This window comes from Hakea prostrata, chromosome 1 (assembly GCF_041222555.1).
Source record: "Hakea prostrata isolate BN-2017 chromosome 1, UWA_Hpros_2, whole genome shotgun sequence".
In the NCBI taxonomy this organism is placed as follows: domain Eukaryota; kingdom Viridiplantae; phylum Streptophyta; class Magnoliopsida; order Proteales; family Proteaceae; genus Hakea; species Hakea prostrata.
Window position 1 is genome coordinate 19,219,864 of NC_142600.1, and position 23,100 is coordinate 19,242,963.

Genomic DNA, 23,100 nt, shown 5'->3' on the forward strand with positions numbered 1-23,100 from the left:
CCCTAAGTTAGCATCCCTTACCATACTGTTAAACCCACTGGAAGAAAACACCCACAAAAATCTGCTACGTAAAGAATCACAGGTTCCTTAAACAGACTCTATTGTGCCTTCATGGATAAATATCATCCCTACTCCATGCTATAAATGCAGAAAACAATCCTTCCATAATTGTATCCTTTGAAAAATCATACCAAGAGCAGAGCATCCGCATGTTCTGCAAAATATAGTATACATCGCTAACTTCCACAAAGGAAACCATTGCTTACAATCTTTTTCAGGTTCAAAGCGTTTTGGTAGACACAGTAGGGATTATAGATTCAAACTTTATTGTTCCCAGCAGAACCAAGTTCTGCTTTCAGTGAGCCAAAGGGGAGACAGAACACATAGGCAAACCATGACTCCAAAAAGCTTGCGAGTTTAAACAGACCACTAAATCCACAGCTTCTGAAAGTATATTTTCAATATGACACACAAGCAATAACAACCATCAAACACGCACAGTTAGACAACGTAAGAGTGAAAACAGGGTAAAATGAAAAGCTTTCAGGTGTTCAGGGTCCTCTTTTTTGCTCATAGGACCAACACAGAGTTACAAACTATATTGGTATATAATTGTTGCAGTCTAACTACTCTTTTTTTTTTCTTTCTTTTTTCATCTTCAACTAGAAGAAAGTACCCTCAGGGGGCTGAACCAGTTTCCGGTTGTGGGGTGCTGCCATTTCTTTTTTCAGCTGCGTCAATATGTCTTCCATGGTGTACTCCCGCTGCCAATTTGCAAGCATTCCAAACTTCTTTGCTTCTACCTGGAAAGCATCATGGTTGCAGGTTTTCAAATTTTATTTTAGATTTATTTTTCAACGAACATGACTATCAAGATTTTCAGTGATGAAGATTTGCTGGAGTGTAATGGGCATGAGAAGACAAGCCATTGTCGTCAAGCTTGTATTTTGTTGCTTATGGAGTGTAATAAGAGAATTCATTATTGATTTTCATTGCTTCGGAGAGGAAAAACGCAATCAATACTGGGAAGTGAAGAGTACATATGTAAAAAGATATAATGTCAGCAATATATAGAAGTTTATCCATATTAACTAGGAAAAAGAAAGAAAACATTACCACTCCAGTCTCATGGTTAACACAAGTCATGTTGACCCTTGAATGGAAGCGAACACTTGGAGGCTTCTCAGGATAATCTTTATCACAGAACAGCTTCAACTGATAGATGCGACCCTCATGGACAGACTGAAAAGTAAACATTACGTTCATAAAGCTTTGTAAATTAGAAATAACACAGGAGATACATTTTACACCTCACTCATATTTTCAAACTCCAAAAAACAGAGGAACATGTGAGAACCACCCTTACATCAATGGATAGTTGTATTCAATTAGTCAAACCTATTAGTTTACCCCAAAAGTGCCAGAACAGTTGACTCAAACTGGTTACTGTTGGACTCCTAAAGATTCTGGACAACAGCCATAACATGCTTCCACACATAAGAAATAACCAAGATATCCTTAAATAAGGATCCATTATTGAATAAACACAGTATCAGTGGGGCTCTAAAAATATTGGATCTAACATGGGAAAAGCAAAAATATTCAGTTGTTTGCAAACATATAATGGCTTAGAAAAAACTTAACTGACATCCTAGTCCCCATTAAAAACATGATACAGGTTGAGCTTGCTGAAATATGATGGATAGTTTTTCAGCCACAGAAAAAATTACTGCTCCCTTCCAAGTTGCTGTAAGATACCAGCTAAAGTGGTGCAAATCAAGGCTATTTTCCTACCATCTAGAATGGTGAAAGCATGAATTGTAATAAAACAACAGAATTCCCTCAGGCAGTGCAAAATCCAAAATGTTGAGTTAAATCCCATCTTACTTGTTAATTATAAATCCAAACAAATAAAATCTTAAATTACAAGCAAAATATTTTTTAGCAACTTCCAGTGCCAAGAGCTGGCAAAGCCACAAACTGTTACAAAAATGCACCAATTAGATCTGAAGTGACTTCAGCTACATAATCTGTACCATCAAGTCGGGCCACCTCATCTTTCTTATGTAAAACAGAAAGATAATAATTCACTAAAACAGGAAAACAATGGTGGCAAAGGGCAAAATAAAGCTACCACGGCACCTTATTATTGAACTGCCATACTATTCAACTGATCCCTTGAACTAGTGAAAGCAAGTCAACCACGGTCAGAATAACCTAGCTGGCCAGCCATTCAGAATTGTTACTACTCATATCTCAGGCCCTTAGCATAATGAGACATTGATGAATATTTACAGAATCTGACTTATGTTGTTGATTGAAACTGCCAGCCTTTATTTAGAATAATAGTAAAGTACAAGAAAAGTAGAAATACCTGACATGGGATATTACAATTTAATCTCCGATGAACAAATCTTCCCTAATACCCAGACTACAACAGGCTTCTTCACAATGACACGTTGGTGACACTGCTAATTCAAGGCCAGAATAAAAGGTTCCTTCCAGGTACAGCCTAGTTTGAATAGAAACTGAAAAGTTCAAAACTAGCCAATCATGGTCAGAATAACCAAGCTGGCCAACTATTAAGGCTGTTAGCCTATCTCAGGCTCTGAGCATAATAAGGCAACCTAGTGACAGTGCTAATTCGGGTCTTGACTAAAAGGTCCCACTTGGGTACAGCCCAGTTTTACCAGGAACTGAAAAGTTGAGTGAGTTCTGCAACTGGAAGTTACTTAGGCTCCCTGCAGTAGGGGGAACCACAAGCACTGGGTACATCCTTCGCATATCAAATTACAGCCAGGCTCAACTAGGAATTGCTTTTAAGTATATATGGCACACCTTTACTGTAATCAAGTTTCAGTGCCAACAGAATAAACAAGCCATACCCCATCTCGCCTCTTTAGTGTCACCAGGTGTTATCATTGCAGGCAAACCATAATGCCAAATGCCAAACAGAGTTTTCCTAGTAGAACAGGATGGCATGAAAAATCAAATGATGAACTTCTGATGATTCTTTAGTTAATAGACTCGAGGCTGATTGGTACTATATTACTTTTGCAGTGCGCAACTCCACCACAACCCCAAAAAAAAAGCCCACCAAAACAAAAGAAGAAAAAAGAAGAAAAAAAAAGAAATTCAATGAAAGCTTACCTTGCTTACCCCCAGCATCAAGAGGCAGCTGCCTTAATGCAGACAAGTCAGGATAACTAGTGATGCCTATCCATAGCTTTCCAATTTTAAGTGTGCTCCATGTTTTTTAAAATTTTTGGGTGGGGAGGGTGGTTATGCACATCAAACTTCCATTTTCAGTATAGTTAAAAATCATTAATCAAAAACGTAGTCTGCCTAGATCACTACCATTGTTCTTAAAGTAGAGCTATATATAAATCACTATATGACCCACAGTTCTAACAAACCCAACCATCGGTGTTGCAGTATACACGGTTCTACCTACCAGCTATCCAAAGGGATTACATGGACCCAAATATTACGCAGGCTCAACTAGATAACAATGAGCCAGTGCTACAACTCCAAATAACTCCAACCAATCAAAAGCATCAACTAAGACAACAGTTTCCCTAGTACATAAACAAAATAATCAGGGACAACAACCAACAAACAATAAATGGGGCCCACCAGATGATAGTCTACAATAATATGAGAAAAGAAACCTATCGCAAAGAACCAAACTGAGTACGAGTCCCAGACATACAACTGAAGACAATGGATAAGTACCATAACTACAACTACGGTCAGAAAGATGATAACAAACCAATCCTCAAATCAGTAAATAAAAAAAGATCAGGAATTCGATACCCATCTACTGGTTCACAAGTGTTACAGTTAGAAAGTTCTCAGTGACGTGGATTCTTTTCAAGATTCAGTGTGGGCAAAGGCCCAAATAAAACAGTCCACATGTTAATCTGGAATACAAAATACCAGCTGGTGATGAGGACTGTAAATTAAAATTCAATTTGATGCATATATGTTCTCCCCCTCCCCCCATCTGATTATTAGTATTCATTGGCTGCTAGGCATGCCGGGGGGGGGGATAAATAGCTAAAGAAATCCCATCGACACTGATTGCTTCTTAGAATAGAACATTTCGAGAACTAAAATGAATTCACTGAAAACTCAAGTTAAGAGCATCAAAGCAACCAAGTATTCATATCAACAGTAAATGGAGCACTATAGCAGCATAAAACATTTAACGATATCCCATGATTCCATGAGAACAATTTTTAACCTAATTACCAGGCACAAACTCCAAAGAGTATCCCCACTGTATTCACCTGTAATCCCTCTAATTCCTACTTCATGATGGAAGTATGAGCAGCTGGATTTCAATGTGTCATTTAGTCCAGGTTTTATTGGTTATGGAATGAAAAGTTAATGGTTTCCAGTAGGAAGCGAATCCTTTCTCTTCTTGGCTGCCGTAAGGCATTTGCTGCTGCTTTAAGACAAATTTATGTTGTCAATCCTTTTCTTCAATTTCCAACGTCTTAAAGTGTTCTCGTGAACTGTTCACGGTCAATTATCTTTTTCCTTAGTAGTACACAATTCAAACTTCTAAATACTTTCAACAACTTGCATCATTCTAGAATGATGCCTCTACCTCTAAGCCATAAGGCCAATATTTAGGCCCCAGCATCCACAGGATTGAAGATTCTGATTTACATCCTGTATCAAATACTAGCCAAAACGCTCAGTGCATCAAGATATGTCCATATGCATGCGGTAGTACTCTAAGCAACATCTTTATCCTAAACCTTACCAAATTAGTGTAATACCCATAAATGCCTGCTAACAGAACATAAATAACCTTAAGCCACACTTTGTAGTTACAGAGGAGCAAACCACAACCTTCTGAAGTAACCTTACCCATCCCTCTGCTCCATTAAATTGGCAGAACAACCAAATATAAGCTGAGTTTGTTTTATTTAAGCCCATAACTTTCTGTTTTTTCATCCAACATGGTCACATTCTTATATGCTACAGAAGATCAGCCAAATAGCCTTCTCTTGTTGCCCACTTAAAGCTCTCTTATTGGCCACCAGGAAAACTAGAGGGCCATTGATAATTGGTGCTATATATTTTGATTGCACTGCACACCAAACCATCAACATCAATGATCTGACCTGCCCATACAGTCATATGGCAGCTAAATTTTTATTCATTTTTATCGCACCTCTTATTTTACAGGTTTCTTATGTCAGAATCACATGAAAATGTCAGATAGGATGGTCAGGAGATTACTTGACTACTGCTATCAGGTTAACGAACCCACACATAGAAGGAAACATCAATAGTTTGCAGGGAGGGAGTAAAACAAGATATAAGCAGATACATTACCGACATAGCAGAAAACTTCCAAGTATATATCATATGACAATTGACAACGCAATAAAAGACTTACGTTGTGCGGACCAATAATAGTACCAGTCCAAGAGCGCATGTAAATATCATCCCCATCATCCATTCCATAGCTGACTGTACCATCACCAATACCTTTTTCCCCACGTTCAAGTTCCTCCAACAGCCTAAAGTTTCGAGGAACTGCATAGCAACATTAAGATGAGAAAACTGTCCACTGACAAGGTCTGTGCACAAAAAGCATTGATGTTACATTGCATGCAGTTCAACTGACACTGAACAGCAGCATGGATGCCCTCAGCACACACACCTCAGCATACCTGAAGTCCAAACTATAAAAATAAAAAAAGAAACCTTTCCGAAAATGATTTTCAGTAACTTTAAGAATTGATGTAGGGTATATGACCACTACTTATAGAACCACTACAAAAGGATTCTGCCAGAGCTAATGATTTATGATTCAAGCTATTTCACTGTCAACTCTTCCACATGACAGTGATATTTTTGTCAGTCAGAAATCTTTTTCTTTTTCCATTTTTGGCACATCAGAGTCAGACTGACAACTGGGTAGACCACGAGTTCCAGATAGTCCGTATGTCAAAATTAGTGGTTTATTTCACCAGTTGGGCCACATTGTGTGGGTCTTTTTATCCCTTTCTTTTTCCAGTAGTTTCTGTTAAAGTGTGTCCAAAGAAGTTGTGGTCCCCCATTAGGTGCACTATTCTTGTCAATGATACAGGTGAAGGGGTTCCCATGATAACAGGTTTGTTCCTACAGTGAATGAGGTTTGGATTGTGTTGCTGCTTTCAGTAGTTTCCTCTGCAGTGAATCAATGAGTTCTATCACTGAGCTAAGAGAGTGAAATAATGAGTTACAAAGAGAATAGCAGGCTAACTACAATTATTATAAATAATATCAGTTGAATCCTAGATATATAAAAATAATATGGTGGGGCCCTTCACCAGAACTCAAGCTTCTAAAATTACTTTTGATCCGCCCATCTAATTGACTTGAGATTTTGCAACGTTGTTCTTAATCTATAAGGCTTCAAACAATCCAGTTAGAAGTATATCAATCTCCTTGGTTGGAGGTAATTTATCTTCCCTATTCAAGTTTGTGATGATATCTAAATGAAATTGCTTTTCGGGTTTCAGTTATCAACGCTGGTTCTCAGATCTGAATATTACATTTTGAGGGTTTTCATTTATTAAGCCTCCTTCAGTCTCATCTGACCCTGATTGCTGATAATAGTTTCATTTAAATTTTGGAATGGATCTTCCATCGCCACCATCAAACTTGAAGGCATGAGAAATTATCTTCTAGGGGCTTAAGCCATCAAGGTCTATATCAATGCCAAAGGCAAACCAAAGCTCTCTTTAGCATAGTTTATATTTTTATTTACAACCAATTTATATGAATAATCAATTGTGATAATAGGTTATGGACTTTGAACAATAATTGCTTGGGTGTTAGCAGCATACATAATACACCATATAACAAAAATAGATTTGGTCTAGTGCAGAATACATTATGTACACTGAGACGGAGAGAAAGAAAAGATAACGCGATAGACAAGAGAGAGAAAGAGAGAGAGAGAGAGGAAGACTGGAGACAGTAACTCTCAATTCATCTTGAGAGTTGCTGACGTAGCACTCATATCTCTTATGGAGAAACAGTATTTCAAAAGAGGCTGGAACATGAAAATGAAAGGTACGCAGTAAATATGTCAATAGGTAAGTCAGGGCTGAGTCATTCCCAGTGTGAGATGATAAAGCTGGAGCCAAACTAACAAGGGAAGTTTGGTTTCAGGTTTACATCAGATTCTTGTAACAGTTTGTTTGTGGGTTGGCTTCCCTTTTAGCTTTGTTTGTGTTCCGCTTTACATATATATTTATATAAAACTAAAGATAATCTTTTCAGACAGTTACCAGTTTCTTATCGGTGTCTACTGATTTGGTTTCAATTTTCACTCCAGGTTTTGAGCTGGTTCCAGTTTGGTGTCAAGCCCTTCTGATTTCAGTGTCATTCAGTTTGGGGTTCATATACCCCAAATTGAAACCAGCCCAATAGAATTAAGTTCAGTTTGGGCTGGGCGATTTCAACTTGGCTCATTCCCAAGAATGAATCCTCATAGTGTCATAGTGAGCAGATTCTTTAATTTATGCTAAAGTACTTCTTTATTCATAATTCTGAACATGTGCTCATTGGATTTATCATAGATATACAAGGATTTTACTTTATATTGATGTATGTTAAACAGAAATGAAAACTATAAAGCATACAAAACATCCCTCTTTATATTTATATGTCAAATAAATATAAACATAAAAGCAATACGAAAGAGAGTCTACTAATCTACTATCAGATACTCCCAATACTGACTCTAACAAACCCACTGAAATAAAAGGCTATGAAGAATGGGCATGGGAGAATGATACTGTTTGTCTATAGTTATGGAATAGCATGGATCAGTCCATTGCATCTAATTCTCCCATGATACTGTTTGTCTATAGTTATGGAATAGCATGGATCAGTCCATTGCATCTAATATAATGTTTCAAATTTTGACTACAGTACTAGAAGTGTACCGTGTACCAGAAGATTTGAAAAGGAACTTCTCATGCCAGAAAATATATCCCCTCTTCTGACGTAAAAATCTTCACGGACATATTTCACCTCCTCTCCTAAAGGGAGCTCTGCCTTCATTTAGAGTGGTTGGGATCTGACCTCTAAAAGGAGGGGGAGTGGTTCACAGTTGCAACATGAAAGCCAACCTAGAAGAGGCGTGAATAGGTTGAGACTACTGGATTTCACCTTGTCCTTGCAATTGATTAATAGTTAAAATTATAAAAGTAAAGGAACAATAGCAACAACATAAAGATTTATAGTGGTCAAATTCAACTGAATCTACGTCCACTCCCTTCGAAACCTTTAGAAAAATTTCCACTAGTATGTCTCTTTCAGTACAATTGGTGGGGACAACACCTTCACAAAATCTTTGTCGGCAAGAGCACCTCTTGCAAGAATCTTTGATTCCGAGCAAGAGTACCCAATTACAAACGAAGAACTACGTAAAAATAAAATAATAAATACCTCTAGGGTGTGGCACAAACCCTTTGTATGGATGTAGAATGTATGCACTTGGTTGGTCTCCAAACTCCACAACACTTCAGCCTCCTTGGTAAAGAAGATTAACCTCCTAAAGGAATTTGGATTTAAGGACACTAAAACCAAGAGCTAAAGCACAACTACAAGGGCAATAATGGTTTTGGAATTAGTGCTTCAAAGAGTCATTAACACCCCTACTAATAGCCAAATGACTTGAGTTTTGAATTGGGTCCCACAAAAAGAAAAGAGCAAATTGCATTGACACCCCAAAATGAAGGCCTTAAAGCACTGACACCCCCACTTTATGTTTAAAAAGCACAGTGACCCCAAAATTGGATTTCATTGGATATATTTGTCAAATTTATCACTAAAAACAGTTAAATCATTGTTTATTTTCAAAAATATCCCTATAATAAACAGTGTCTGAAAGATTTTCAATGACAAATTGAACAAATATATCCAATTAAAATTCAATTTTGGGGTCTTTGTGCTTTTTAAACATAAAGTGGGGTGTCAATGCTTTAAGGCCTCCATTTTGGGGTGCCAGTGCAATTTGCTCAAAAGAAACTGGTCATATTTTTGAACACACGATCAACCTGTTTCTCACGGTTCACCAGCTCAATATAGTGGTTTAAAACTAGCCATTGTAAGTTAGCTAACTGATGGTTGATTCATGGTCAACTATGGCATCAACCGTGGACTGGTAGTCGACCAAGACCCTTACACAGTTGATGTCGTGACTCGTAAGGTCTCTGGGATGGTGATGGTCGATCAAGACATTTTGGCTCACAATCAACCGACACACAGTCCATGAGCTTTTTTAGGGCTTCGAAAAATAATTGTTTATGCCCCTTAGAAGTTAGGACTGACCTAATAGACCCTTTTGCACATTTACAAACTTGAAAAATGCATGCTTTTACAATCTTCCACTTCCCTATTCTATATGCATGGTCTCCAGCTTGTCTTTTCTTCATTCTTAAGTCTTTGGATGTACTTACATGCGATAAGTCCTACCTTGGTCCTCCATGTCTTGAGTCCCTTAGTTTTGATCATTATGTGACACTTGGACTACTTTAGTGCAATGTACGCTCTTTGAGTGAGTTTATCCCCTTGCATTCCATTTAGGCCATCTTTAATCACAAGAATATGTTGTTAAAACTTTGTTATACGTGTCTGTGATCATCAACCTTATGACGGTAGTTGGGTAATTTCCCTAATACTACAATGGCAGCCAGGTCCAAGTGGCGCACAGAGTGATCGATCCTCCAACTGTGCACTTTTGTGGCAAGCCCAATCACACTGCTGAAACATGTTAACCTAGACATGGTCAAATTACAAAGAAGGGGTGAAACAAGGCCAGGTTTTCCTTCTAAACCCTAGCACAGCCTGTCACCCTTCACATCTTTAATTTCTTTTCTCTCTTTCTTGTTTATTTTTTAGTGACACGTTTGTATTAATGAGGAAACTAATACACCATACAATTTTCAAGACTCTATACTTGATGTGAACAGAAAAAAGAGGCCCAGCAGAAGCCGCAAGAGGGGTAAAGGCTAGTAAGGATTACAGAATCCAAGTTACTAATCTGATTACAGAATCTGATTACAGAATCCCAATTACTTTCTTATTTTAGTTGGAGTTGTCTAGTCTAGTAAGGAGTCCAAGTTAGTTGGGTTTTTTAATTTGACCGTATTTGGAGTCTTGTAAAGGCTATATATTCTCATGCCTACCACAGAAGAAATCAGTTTTTGATGAATAAAATTATTGAGAATAATGCAGCCAAGGAGGTATTGGCAGGTTCCTTTGAAGGGGAACCCTGCGGTTATCTAAATCTATGACCCTAGTCTTCTATTCCTCATGTTTCCCCATTACCAAAGTTGGCAAGGCACGCAGGAACTTCGATCAATCTGGTCGATTTGGTCTTAAAATTTAACCCTCTCCACCACCTTTTTTCACCTGATCGGTGGGGGCAACTATGCCAGTTATCATTAAGATTCCAATCTGTTAAACTGACCAAAATCCTAAAATGCTTTATCGCCTTTATTTTCCCATTCCAACTTTGTTTTCAGGACCTTCAAACAAGAAAAACAACCGGTACCAAGCAGCACTCGACTATTTACATGGCATTGGTAACTTTATTGCTGCTGCTACTACTGCCCGTGTTTCCCCTCTTCAATGGAATTTATCTTACCAACTGCCAGTGTTTCCCCTCTTCAATGACATTTATCTCTACCAACTGCCAGTGTTTCCCCTCTTCAATGGCATTTATCTCTACCAAGCTTCAACACATGGTTCTCAATGTGAAACCCAATTTTAGAGTTAGGTTTTCTAGAATTGATTCCCTAAAATTAAGGGTCGTCCAAAATCTTTCAGCAAATAACTCAAGAAATATTATGGGATGATTGTGGTTCTTTCAGAGATCATGGGAAAGCCTAGAGACAAGTTAGGATTGTTCACAAGTCACCCAAAGGATGGCTTAAGAAATCCAAAATAATTAAAGGGATGAAACAACTATGGGTTGGATAATACTGTTGAATAAGGATGGATCCCAAATGCAGAGGTTATGGGTAAGGTTTGGTTAAACAAAACTACATGGGATGGAGATAAATTAGGTTTGAGGTTTAACAAAAGGAATATGGGTTGAATTTGAAAAGAAAACAGGAACTTCTCTATCCCTTTCTTGATTTTCCTCTTCTTTTCTTTTCTTTCATTTCTTTCTTTATTCTTTTCTTTTCTTCCTTTCCTTTTCTTTCTTCTTTCTTTCTTCATTTTTTCTGTTTTTTTCTGCTTTCTTGTTCTACTGCAAGGAATAAGAGACGAAGAGAGAGGGCTGAAGCATTCAGAGAGGGAAGGTGGTGTACCCCAAAGTACGGGAGGGGGTTGGGGGTGTCATGAGTCCCTAGGGATGTTGTAGCTAACGTGCAGCAGCTGGGGAAGGGGGTGGGAATGCCTGCGCAGAACAGGGGAGGGTGGGGAAGAACTTGCGGGGGCTAAGGGAGGTAGGGACGAGCTGGGGGAAGGCAGCGAGTGAAGGGGAAGGGGTGGGGAAGACTTGCGATGGTAGGAGAGAAAGCGGAAGGGACTGGGCTGCATTACTTAGTGGGGAATCTCTTCAACACTTGCTGGAATTTTCTGAAGAAGATTTCTAGAGAGTTGCTGATCACTGAAGAAGAAAGATTTACTTAAAGATCCGCTCTGGCCCCCTCAAATTCAATATTCTTATTAAAATAATCAGACTTGAAGAATTACAAATAAAGAATAGGCTATTTATAGCCTACTAAAGACTTTAAACCTAATGGGACTCCTTTATGATTAGAATCCCCCTACATTTAATCACAACCGACCAAATAATAAAGATCTAATGGAATCTAATTGACACATGCTGAAACTGAAATCCTAATTATCTAAAGACTCTAATTTTCAAATGCTAATTTAAAAACACACACACACACACACAAAAGACTCTAATAAACATATATTGGAATTAAAAAACCAAAGACTCACCTGCTGAAAAATAAAAAGAAGATTCTGGAATTTAAAATCAGCAACTATTTAGGGTTGGTTTTGACCAGAATACCCTCTTTGGGTTCGGCCAGCCCTAGGTGGGCCCACTTTAGGGTTTTGGCCGGGGGGTCGACCTTGTTCACATCAATTCCTACTTCCAAGTTTTTCTCCCATCTGTACTGTGAATCCAGTGAAATTGGGAAACATCATCCGTAATGATTTATTCATGAAGTCCATCCTTATTTTCCTTGGTTCATTCAAACAACTACAGTGCTGATTAGTAACTGACATAGAAGATTAATAGCTACATAGTCTTGTTCTAGATGAAGAAGTAAGGGAACAATATGACAGATTTGAGAGAGCAATAAGGACAACGAAATAACACCCGGGCTTTACACAGCAAGGTGATGACTGAATCGAATAACCAACCTACATTGATCAAATACAAGGTTTCCCCATAGAGAAGAAGGGCTTGCAAAGCAATTTTTATTTCATTTAATAAGTGAAGTGCTCCACCCTCTTACATAATCCCTTTATATAGATAATCTAAAAGACATAACCACTAGCTAACACCCACCTCATATTAACTCAACCACTATCTAACTCCGAACTAAGGAAAGCTCCTTCTGATGATGAGTTCCTTATTTTCAAAATATAGCCCATTTTATTCTCTTTTGATGAATTTCTCAAGTTCCCATTCATATTAGACTGGACATGGGCTTAAGTCTAGCCCATGAAGATCATAACATGTGGGCTGACTTTAATCCACCGAAATAGTCTTATCCCATGATAGCCATCAGTTGATTTGGGTCATACCTTAGGCCATTAATTGGCCTGGCCATTGGGCTTCCTTTTTCTAGCATATGTCTTTAGCGCTGCATCAAATAGGTTAGGTGTTTTCATTTCAAATCACTTTTGCAGTTGATCACTCCAAATTAACTTCGTTACACTATTCAAGCACCACCCCGATTGTCTACAAATGGTGGATCTATTTATGAAGCCACTCCTAACTTTTAAGGCACGATTTCAAGAAGAGTTGTTCCAAGCTAGGCATGGGAGATTTGTATGCTTAAGCCTTAAATTTTTTTGCTGCGGAGGGGTGTTGGGGATGGAGTATTAAGGTGGGTATATACTATACAAACCATGGATCACTATTATTCTCACAATTTGAGTGACAAGGAGTTCTCACAAAGTCATAATCGATCCTATCATGAGTGAGGTGTCATTGGATCTGGACTATGTTGTTGCTTTAGGTCATTTCCACTTCTATTTAAAACTATCATTTGTATTATTTGATCCTTCTGCTTTTCTCTCATTTCTACACTTGCTTAATCTAGGTTTGGTTTTTTTTTTTGGATGAATAAATAATTTAATTAATGGAAAAACAAACAAGCACATACAACCACAAGCACAAACAATAGCGACTGGAGAGACTGAAGAGAGGAGAGAGGAGGAGAGATTTCAAGAACTAACAATCAACCTATTTCTTGGAGTGTCAGTGACAAGGGGATGGGGAAGAGAGAGAAGTCTAGAAGAGACATCATGGGAGATAGCTTTCCAAATCAAATCTCGAGAACACGATTTGGTAGACCATCTTCCCATATTACGCTCCCACCAAAGATGATGTATCATGGCGGCAAAGACAAGCTTACCCACTTGTTCACAGATAGTAGCACCGGCATAGCTTCTTAGGATCCAGTTCCAATCTCGGGCAAACCCAAAAGACCTCCGTGATCGGGGCCAAATAGACGCAAGTGCTAGGGTCCAAACAAAGGAGGATAGCGGGCAACGGGAAAAAAGATGGTCAAGGTCTTCCGTATTGTTCCAACAAAGGTTGCAGTTTGGGTTGGCAGGGATGTGGCGGCTAATGAGGAAAGCTTGGGTTGGGAGGGCAAGGTTAAGGGCTCTCCAAAGGGTAAGGGAGTGGCGGGGAATGTGGCCTTTGAACCAGACAAGGAGGAGCCAAGGGACAGTGGGGAAGGGCGTTCTAAGGAGGTTCCAAGCTGAGGAAATGGTAAAGGATGGTTTGGTTATTACTAAGTTCTTGCTCTGGTAACATTCCCTACTATTTCAAACAAGGAACCAAAAAGCGCCATAAAATTTACAATTTCAACTACAAAACAAAATCATTTCATCATTAGATTGTTCTGTGGAAAAAGATGTCCACAAAAATAGTGTGAAAACAGCCTACCACATGCTAATAAATGAGGAAGAACGCCAAGAGACACAAAAAGCAAGGCGACCAAATCTGCAGCCATAATACCCGCCCCATAAAGTAATACATATGACAAGTTATGCATATCAGATATATCCATGCCTGCAACATTAGTAGCTTTCACATAGAATTTGATTGGGTTCTAAATCACCGAAGACACTAAAGTCAGATCATCTAGTGATTTTAAAAATCAAAGTAGTGGCAAAAGGGTATCAATAAAACCTTGTCAGCCCAAACCCGCCATAAAGCCTGATCTGCGCCCGGCCCAACTTTTCCACCTGAAAGGTGAATCCAAGTTACAAATTAACTAGCCTTGGCAGCTTCAGGTAGGGTTCGGGTTTAACCCTCGAGCCAACCCAGGCTGGCCCTACCCGACCCTATGTTACTTCAATAAAATTAGAATTATATATAGATTTTATAGATTTTGTTTGAATAACTAAATAACAAATACCTCACTAACTCTAAAGACCTAAATGTATTCCCACTCTAATAGCTGTATCAAACACTTCAACACTTAACTCCAAGACTCTAACCGCCATTGGAGAGACTCCAAGTATCTCCAAGACTTCAACTACTATTTAATATAATTGGGAGATCTTAGATCTACACTCTCTCAAACAACCATGCAAGGTTGTAATACTACAATACGGTTCTAGTAAGTAAAAGAGTTCTTACCCAAGATTTATTTCGATGAATATGCAATGACTTCATGGTAGGTCATGAGATTATATTTTCGGGGGGGGGGGCGATGGATTGGAAGGTTAAATCTCAGAGTTACAGCTGTAGAGTATGCTTGCTGTTTTATTTTCAGGAGAACATATCTGTAGGTGTGTCTAATCAGCAAGGAATGGATAAAAATCAGGGTTAAAGTCAGGGTGAATCAGGGTAACGCGACCCTAACCAACCCTATTAGGGTAAATCAGGGTGGGTCAGGCTTAGAAGAACCTGGCAGGGTAGAGTTTGGGTTGGGGAATCTTACTAGAAGGGTTGAGTAGGGTTTGGGTTTAAGCTTAGGTCCCTAGAATATGGTTAGGGTTTAGGCTGGCCAGACCCAACCAGGCTCATTGACACCCCTAAATCAATCGAAGGACTAGAAATTAGAGGCAATAAAACAGAGAAATCTCAAAAGTTACCGTATAAGGGCCTGATGGCAATTAATCAGGTGAAGTGGCCTATACATAAGAGGGATGAAATATGACATCAAATGTTAAAATATGTAATTTCCTAATGCTGGAGAGAACTGAAATCTCAGGATAACCAAGAAAGCAACAGGTAAAGCAAAAGCAGGAAAGTAAATAAGTCCAAATGAAAACATCACAGCAGAAAGCTCTGAATTAGACAGAACTGAAGCTACAGCATACTGTTTATTTCTCTTAAATAATGGGGGCCTGCAACTTTTTTAATAAACCTGAAAACTGAATCTAAGCTTAAAAAGGAACCTCCCCAGCCGAAGGCTGAGTTTGGAGACTCCTTACCTGTCTCCAGCAATGAATATCACCCAACTTCAAAGGAAACATTCTCCCAATTGACCTACCTAGTTGGAGGTTCTTAAGCAACTAGGACACTTGAAATAGAGACCCAAACAGAATAAGCAAACTTCTTATGTTTGCAGGCTATATTTGGAAATATCCTAATCTTAATAAACAACCTAATCAGATGAGGAAACCAAATCAGAAAAGGACAGGATATATTACAGCTAATAACAGTAAAACTCCTAAACTAAAACCAAGACTTAATTGGAAATAAGATCCAAAGTTTCTAACAATCTGGAATTTTGGAACTGCAAGCTGTGAAGATGACTTCCAAGTCGGGACCCACAAGTTCTGGTTGCCAGAAGAGCTAAGAAAACCTTCCTTAGTCCACAGGCTGATTTTGAACCAGGAATTTGTTCAAGAATGGATCATACCAACTGCAACCTTCCTTTTCCTCTTTCAACCGCCAAAAATTTGGATCATCATTTCAACTTAATAGAATATACAGATCCATATATAGATTTTCAACCTAGCCATATATCAAGAACCACAATCTGGTCATCTGTTGATTTAGGCTTGGTTAATATCCACCAAGGGAATCTTCTTTTTCATTCGTTGTTTACCTAGAGGTAGTAAACAAATTGACTCAGACCACAGTTAGTGTCCAAGCTGCAGAGTTGCGTGGGAAACAAAAGACCTAAAAACAATTTCCAATCCATGAACTGTTACTATGATCACCGATAGGCAGAGGGAAGAGAGTTACACTCCATCCCATAAATATCATAGTGTAAATCTCAACAGGAATATCTTAACAAGGAAAGTCATGTTCTGATATGGAGATAAAAAGTAATCGCTAATTCTTGTTAAAACACCGATGCAAAACCAATAGTGGGTCTATGAAAAAAAAAAGTGGCAATTGGCCATCTCATTATTTACAGCTAGACTCATGATCAGCTTTAAAGGAAGGAAGAAAGCAACCAGTAAATATGAATGAAGTAACAGTCAGATAAGACTGACATTGAGTAAAATGTGGTCGTTAAGAATAAATTGGATACGTTCGGTAATCAATTCAAACCAGCAAAATATTTCTGCATTAAAAACTTCAATGGACCAGTGAACCTTATGGTCAAATTCCCAAAAACAACCAGAAAGAATATACTTTGCGGCTCATAAAAAGGAAATCATACCATTTTTATGCCAGTAGTGTTTCCACTAAAAAATGACTTAATCCAAAACTTCAAGCTCTACCCAGAAGCATACAAGAAACCACAAACTTGTGGAAAGAATATATTGAAACACACAAACACACAAAGTAGAAAACACCAAAAAAAAAAAAGCAGAAAACAAAAACCTTTAGCAGTTTGTCCGCGTAAAAAATACTTCACTTAGAAAGATAAAATATGTTAAATCTTCATAAGCTATTCCCACATATAGCTGATTGGAAGGCATGGATCCATGTAACTGACCACATTTAGTTGGTAAAAGGCCTGTTGTTGTTCTTTGTTGTTGTTCTTGCTGTTGTTGCTTCATAAGCTATTCCCATAAGCATACAAGAAGTTAAAAACGCAATGGAAATCCATTTACGACGTATAAGTATAGCATAGAACAAATCAGTCGTTCAGCGAACTGCTGAATCACAGTACACAGTTACCGTTCAAAAGTAAATCTTATACTTGGTTCTCCGAAGTGTATTGAAGAAGAAAGCGTAACAAAGAGCGACGCATAAGACCTCGGACGAAAGATTGTAAATTGCTAATTGCATATCCCATGCAATCCTCAATTGATAACATAAAATAGAAGCACATGGAATAAACCAAGAATCACAAGTGCCCAGAAATGCGACAGATAATCAAAACAATCCGAACATCGTAGGGTTAATCATTGAGGACCCATTAGGGATTCCTGTCTAAGAAAGAGGTAGAACAGCACAAAAACTGAAAGCAACCCATTACATCGAACAATCTCAATTCCGAAAACCCATAAGATTTTCCAATCTATGATACGTCAAAATTCAGAAAAACATCTACAATTTACTAAGAAAAAGAATTGTTCAATCATCTAAAACAGATTAAATTGAATAACAAACCGTCAAGGATGACTCACCAACAACACTCGATCCTCCAGAACCCATCGTCATTGAAGGTAATAGTCTTACTCAGCTGGGTCTATTCAGATCTGTACGAAGTCGAGGGAATTTTTTCTATTACCCTTTATTTTCGGAGAGATTAATTGAGATTCTTATTTGTTAGACTTAAAAAAGTTAAATGGCTGGTTGCCCAGGGTGGAAAAAAATACTAAAAAGGAATAAAGAGGCAATGCCGTGACGGTGTTCGCGTTGTGGAGGAATGAAGTGGGGAAGTGGGGAAGTGGGATGAGGGAAAAAAATATATGGATCCCATGTGTAGTGGGGTGAGGGAGAAGAAAAATATAGGGTTTTTGTGAAAAAGTGACAGGGGTGGTGGGTCTTTTTTTTTTTTTTGTAAGAAAGTTTCATTAAAAGGATGACTAAGCCAAGGCCAAGGATAAAGAATCCCTCAGCCAAGGAGTAGAACTAGGCCAAACAGTTGAATCTTCAATTAACTGGGCTCTCTGTGCTAGGACATGCACAACACAGTTTGCATTCCTAGGAATGTGTTCAAAGAAACATGAAACAAAATGCAGCCCAAGTTTTTGGATATCGGCTATAATGGGCTGGATTACCAAGGGGATAGGGACATGTGTGGTTTTAATATCATTTCGATCACATTTTTGCAATGTGATTCAACAATTACTTTGTTCAAGTCTTCAGCTAACGCATGAAGTAATGCAACCCGGATTGCCATTGCTTCTCCCGATTGAGCCGAAGGGCAGCTGGTTGGGCTAGAAACCGCAAATAACATATGATTATAGGAGTGGGTCTCACTTTTTACTTTTCTCAACTTTTCCACAAAGTCCCACCAAATATGTGGAGTTTTAAAATGGCATGGGGTGGGAAAATTGGGCTGCCACATCAACAGACAAGTTTCATTGAACTCCCACTTTCCCACACCAAGCAACTAAACAATTTAGCATTTTGGGATTTAAAAAAAAAAATAAGAAATCTACACTTTTTTCAAAGAATTTTCCCACCCCACCTTTTTCCCACCCCACCTTTATTTCAACAAACAAACGCAGCCTACATCTTAATGAAAAGTTCTAAAAGGGCCTCATTTTTTCTTCAAACAAATTACATGTAGATTTTATAGTGAAACATAAATTAATGTTAGGTCCCTTAATATAATAAGTTGTGTCTAGGACCCAAACCAAAAATACTGTTTTCAATTGTTAACCTGGAATGACAAAAATAGCCCTCATGTTCAAACAATGTGTGAACTATATCATAATACTGACGAATCGGTTTGGCACATTTTCCTTTCTTGTGATTGGATGAAAAGGAATTGTGCAACAAGGCCACTCGGATTAAGGATGGAGCATCTCACTCATAACTCAGTCTTATAATTATGCAGCTCCTTCTTAAAAGGATAAGTCTTTGAATTCAAATTCAAATCCACCGTAACTAACTTTATCCTCAATTGATCTTATCTCAAAATGATCAAGAAGAGTTTGAGTTATAGTTAAAGTATCAACAAGTTGTAAAGTTTGATTGTAAACAAGTTGTAATTCAAATAATATTAATATACATCTCCCTCACAAATCAATGTGTGGAAGAATTCTCTCTCAAACAAAATTCTAACTCTTACTAACTAATATTTGTTCGGAGAATCTACTAAAACATGGGTTTTCTTTGTTTTTGTAATAACATGCTGCTCTATATGGATATAGCTAAATTCAACAATATGTAACAATGATGAACCAAATCCAGTAAGGGTTTTGGCATTTATCATTGAATGGATAACGAAATTTAAATTAGGACCTTCACAAAACAATGAAACCATAGGGGATTAAAAAAAAATTTGAGGATGATAACCCTAATCTTTGTCAATGTGTGTTTTCAAAATACTTGTGCTTATGCATTGGGCAACGTGCAATGGATCTAATAAACATCTGAAATGCATGGAATGGAGTGTGGGACTTTTTTGATATAACAATACCTAATTCTTTACCACAAAAAGGCTATAGGGTGGAATATTATTGGAGATAGGAATCAAAATTCAGCAGACAAAGGAATGTAGATTAAGGAAATCTAGTGCGATGAAGACTATATTAGGTCCACTCTAAAAGGGAAACATAGACCACATTTGGCCTGGCCTCTAAAATGGCCCCTAGTTTGGTAGAAATGTTACTATACACCAACGCTACCGATCTATGTGGTTTTAAGTCCCACCAACTTTTTTTTTTTTTTTGGGTAAACCACTTTTCATTGAAAAGCACCAAGAAAATACAGAGGATCCCGAGCACAAAGCTCCCTGATTCAAAGGGAAAAAATCGGCCAACAAGTCTTACTGGTAATGGACAAGGCCTTCCGAGCTAAAGAATGGACAAAAACATTCCATTTACTGGTGAAAAACAAATCTTACAACTCACAAGTTTAACAAATAAAGTATGAATGTCATAAACAATATATTCCAACTCCATCTCTAGGGCATGATTTTCTTCTTCAATAGCTAAAACTAAGCCCATAGAATCCATATCCACTAGGATCTTGGTGTATCTATTGACCCGGGCACAACTCAAAGTTTGCCTCACTCTCATGGCTTCCCCACATTTCACCTCCACAAACTCGAACAATGGTTTTTGAAAGCAAGCTCATGAATGTTAATTTGAACAATATTATAAGATTATGTAACACTAATTATAATTCCTCGTTTTTAATATCTATAATATCTTTATTTTCTTCATAAAAGAAAGACAAATTACATATATACCTCCTAGGTTTACAATTAATTACACTTGCTGTTCTTAAAAAAAATCAATTATAAATGCCTCCTTAGGAACATTTTTAATTAAATTTTTTTTTTTTTGGTGGTAGATATAATTAATTGCTGATTGGTTGGCTAGGAGGGCCATGTCTGTTGAAGGACACGTTGGCGGATTTCCAAAGTCAGAATCTCTGAATCTGCATGTTGCTCCAGTTCTAATGAATGAAATTTTCTGTTTACCATAAAAACTATATATATATATTTCATTACAAAAAAAAAAAAAAAACTATATATATTTATATATATGCAATTGATTGCAAATACAAGGGTGTATATATGTAATAAGACAGTTCTGCTCCCGCGGAGAACGCGACAGTGTTTCTTCCTCTTGCCGATTTGATGGGGTTCTGAGAATAGTTAATAAGGCAGTTCATATTTTATAAATTCCTGGTACTTCTGTAATCAATTTCTTCTTCATTTTTTTATATCCCGCTTTCTATTGGTAGTATCTCTGTAAATTTCGTGGAATCATACGGTTTGAGGGCATTTTGCAGTCGCAGAAGATTTGTAAACGAACTTCAACGTAGAAAATTGTAATCCATTGAGTTCTTGTCATGCTGATAATTTGTTTGCTATCAGTTGTTTGAGGCATTCTCATCGGATGCCAATGGCCTAAAGCTCAACAAGGGAATTGAAAATGAATTAGACTTGTTGGCTGTACTACGACTGAACGGATTAATTTTCTCGATAGAAATGAATGTCGTTGGTTTCCAAACCCCAAAGTTGTATTTGTCTACCCATGAAAGATTAGAAGCAGTGTTATGCCCAACGGAGTCTAATGGGATCTTACTCCTTTTATTTATAAACGAAAATAGTTGTTACATTGAATAGAAAATACCCACAGGCTTTCGAGCAAATGTTGGATTAATAGCACAGAACAGATATAAAAGGAGATATCACTACAAGCCAGTTTCTATGTGATGCTCTGTTGAAACTTCAGTCGCCCATCTGTGAGTTGCTAACTATCGAGTATTTAGTTCTTTATTTATTTTTGTAGCTTTTTTTTTTTTTGGGGGGGGGGGGGGGTTGGTGGGGTGTGATGGAGGCGTGTTTGTGGATGGGCCACAAGGTCTTTTAAATGTTAAAGTTGTTTAGCTAATTTATTTGGTCATTTATTTCTGTTGACACATATTATGATGCAATGTTGTTCTCTCAATTTTCTTTCTTAGATTGTCCGATGACTTATGCTGTGCATACCTTGTTTTTTGGATGGATATAAAATATATTATAAACACCCTAAAGGGAAAGAAGAACAAGGAAGGGAATAAAGGGAGAGGGGGGGGGGTAGGTAACCATACTAAGGGAGTTTGGAAGACATGCAAAGAACTATGCAATTCCCAGGTAACAACAATTTGCCAGTCTGCAGAGGTTTTTTATGCAAAAAGGAAATCCTTGAGCTAACATCATTACAGATGGCTTTCCAAATCTGATCCACTGAGCGAGATTTGGTGGTCCATCTGCTAAAGTTACGCTCCATCCAAATGTGAGAGATGCAGGCCCCCAGGTGAGCTTTCCAATGGTGGAAGCAACAGTGGAGCCTTTATAAGTAGTACCAATCCAATGACACTCAATGTTTAGGGGCTGGAAGTGGCAAGATTTGTGCCAGATAGAGGCAAGGGCAAGGAGCCAAATGGAGTATGTAAAAGGGCAAGCAAAGAAGAGGTGGGTGGTGGTTTCAATAGCAGGGGAAAAGATACAAGAGGGAGGGGTAGATATGGATTGGTGGATGAGGAAATATTGGGTTGGGAGGCAAAAGGAAAGGGCTCTCCAAACTGTGAAGGCATGACGGGGGATATGTCCTACCAAACTAGGTTAGCCTAGGACACTTGGTAGGGGCTGCAAATATGGTTCCAGGCGGAGGCAGAGGAGAAGAGGGAGTTCTTGGAAGGGAGCCAAACAAGGTGGTTATGGGACAAGGAGGAGGTAGGGAGAGGAATGAGAGGCCACACTTGGGAGAGCTTTGAGGAAAAGGGGGAGGGAGGAGTCCAACCATTGGGGCCAAGAAAGAGAGAGGGGAGAGAGTTTGGGAATGCCAGAGGGGTAGACCGCTCTAGCGCCAACCACATGATAGAGCATAGAGGATGCCGAGGGGGTGCCAAGAATTAAGCAAGAAGGAGATGTTTGTGCCTCCTTGATTTTATAGGAGGTGGCAGAAAGGGCAAGAGGGTGAAGGGAGAAGAGCTTATGCCAAGTCCAAAAACGGTTGGAGGGGATAGTGGTAGTCCAGAATGAGTTCTTCTTGAGGAGATAGGAATAGGCCCAATCAACCCAAATGGAGTTTGCCCCAAATCCGGAGCCAGAGGGATGCTTTGGCTAAAACTCTGGGGGAAAGAGCCCTGGTTTCATGGGTGGTTACGTGGGTATCAGCCCACTATTTTGAACTAAGCCCAAGTCTAGCTTTGAAAAGTCAACAAAAGGAGCTAGTAGGTGGTGTTGGTTAGTGGTGGGGTATAGTAGTTGGATGTTTCCATTATTGTTTTAACTAGTGGTGTTGGGTAGTAGTTGGATGTTTCCATTAATGTTTGTAGTAGGT

At 38.4% G+C, this 23,100-nt stretch overlaps 1 protein-coding gene across 1 annotated transcript; it reads right to left on the reverse strand.

Moving 5' to 3' along the window:
- On the reverse strand, positions 1 to 18,010 carry LOC149028087 (ubiquitin-conjugating enzyme E2 variant 1C-like). Its single transcript, XM_089168434.1, has 4 exons — positions 17,773 to 18,010; positions 5,417 to 5,556; positions 1,117 to 1,242; positions 1 to 803 (listed from the first exon to the last, which is right to left on the reverse strand). The coding sequence occupies exons 1-4, from the start codon at positions 17,804 to 17,806 to the stop codon at positions 663 to 665; spliced, it is 441 nt and encodes a 146-aa protein (XP_089024560.1). The 5' UTR covers positions 17,807 to 18,010; the 3' UTR covers positions 1 to 662.
- Between the last annotated feature and the right edge of the window lie 5,090 nt (positions 18,011 to 23,100).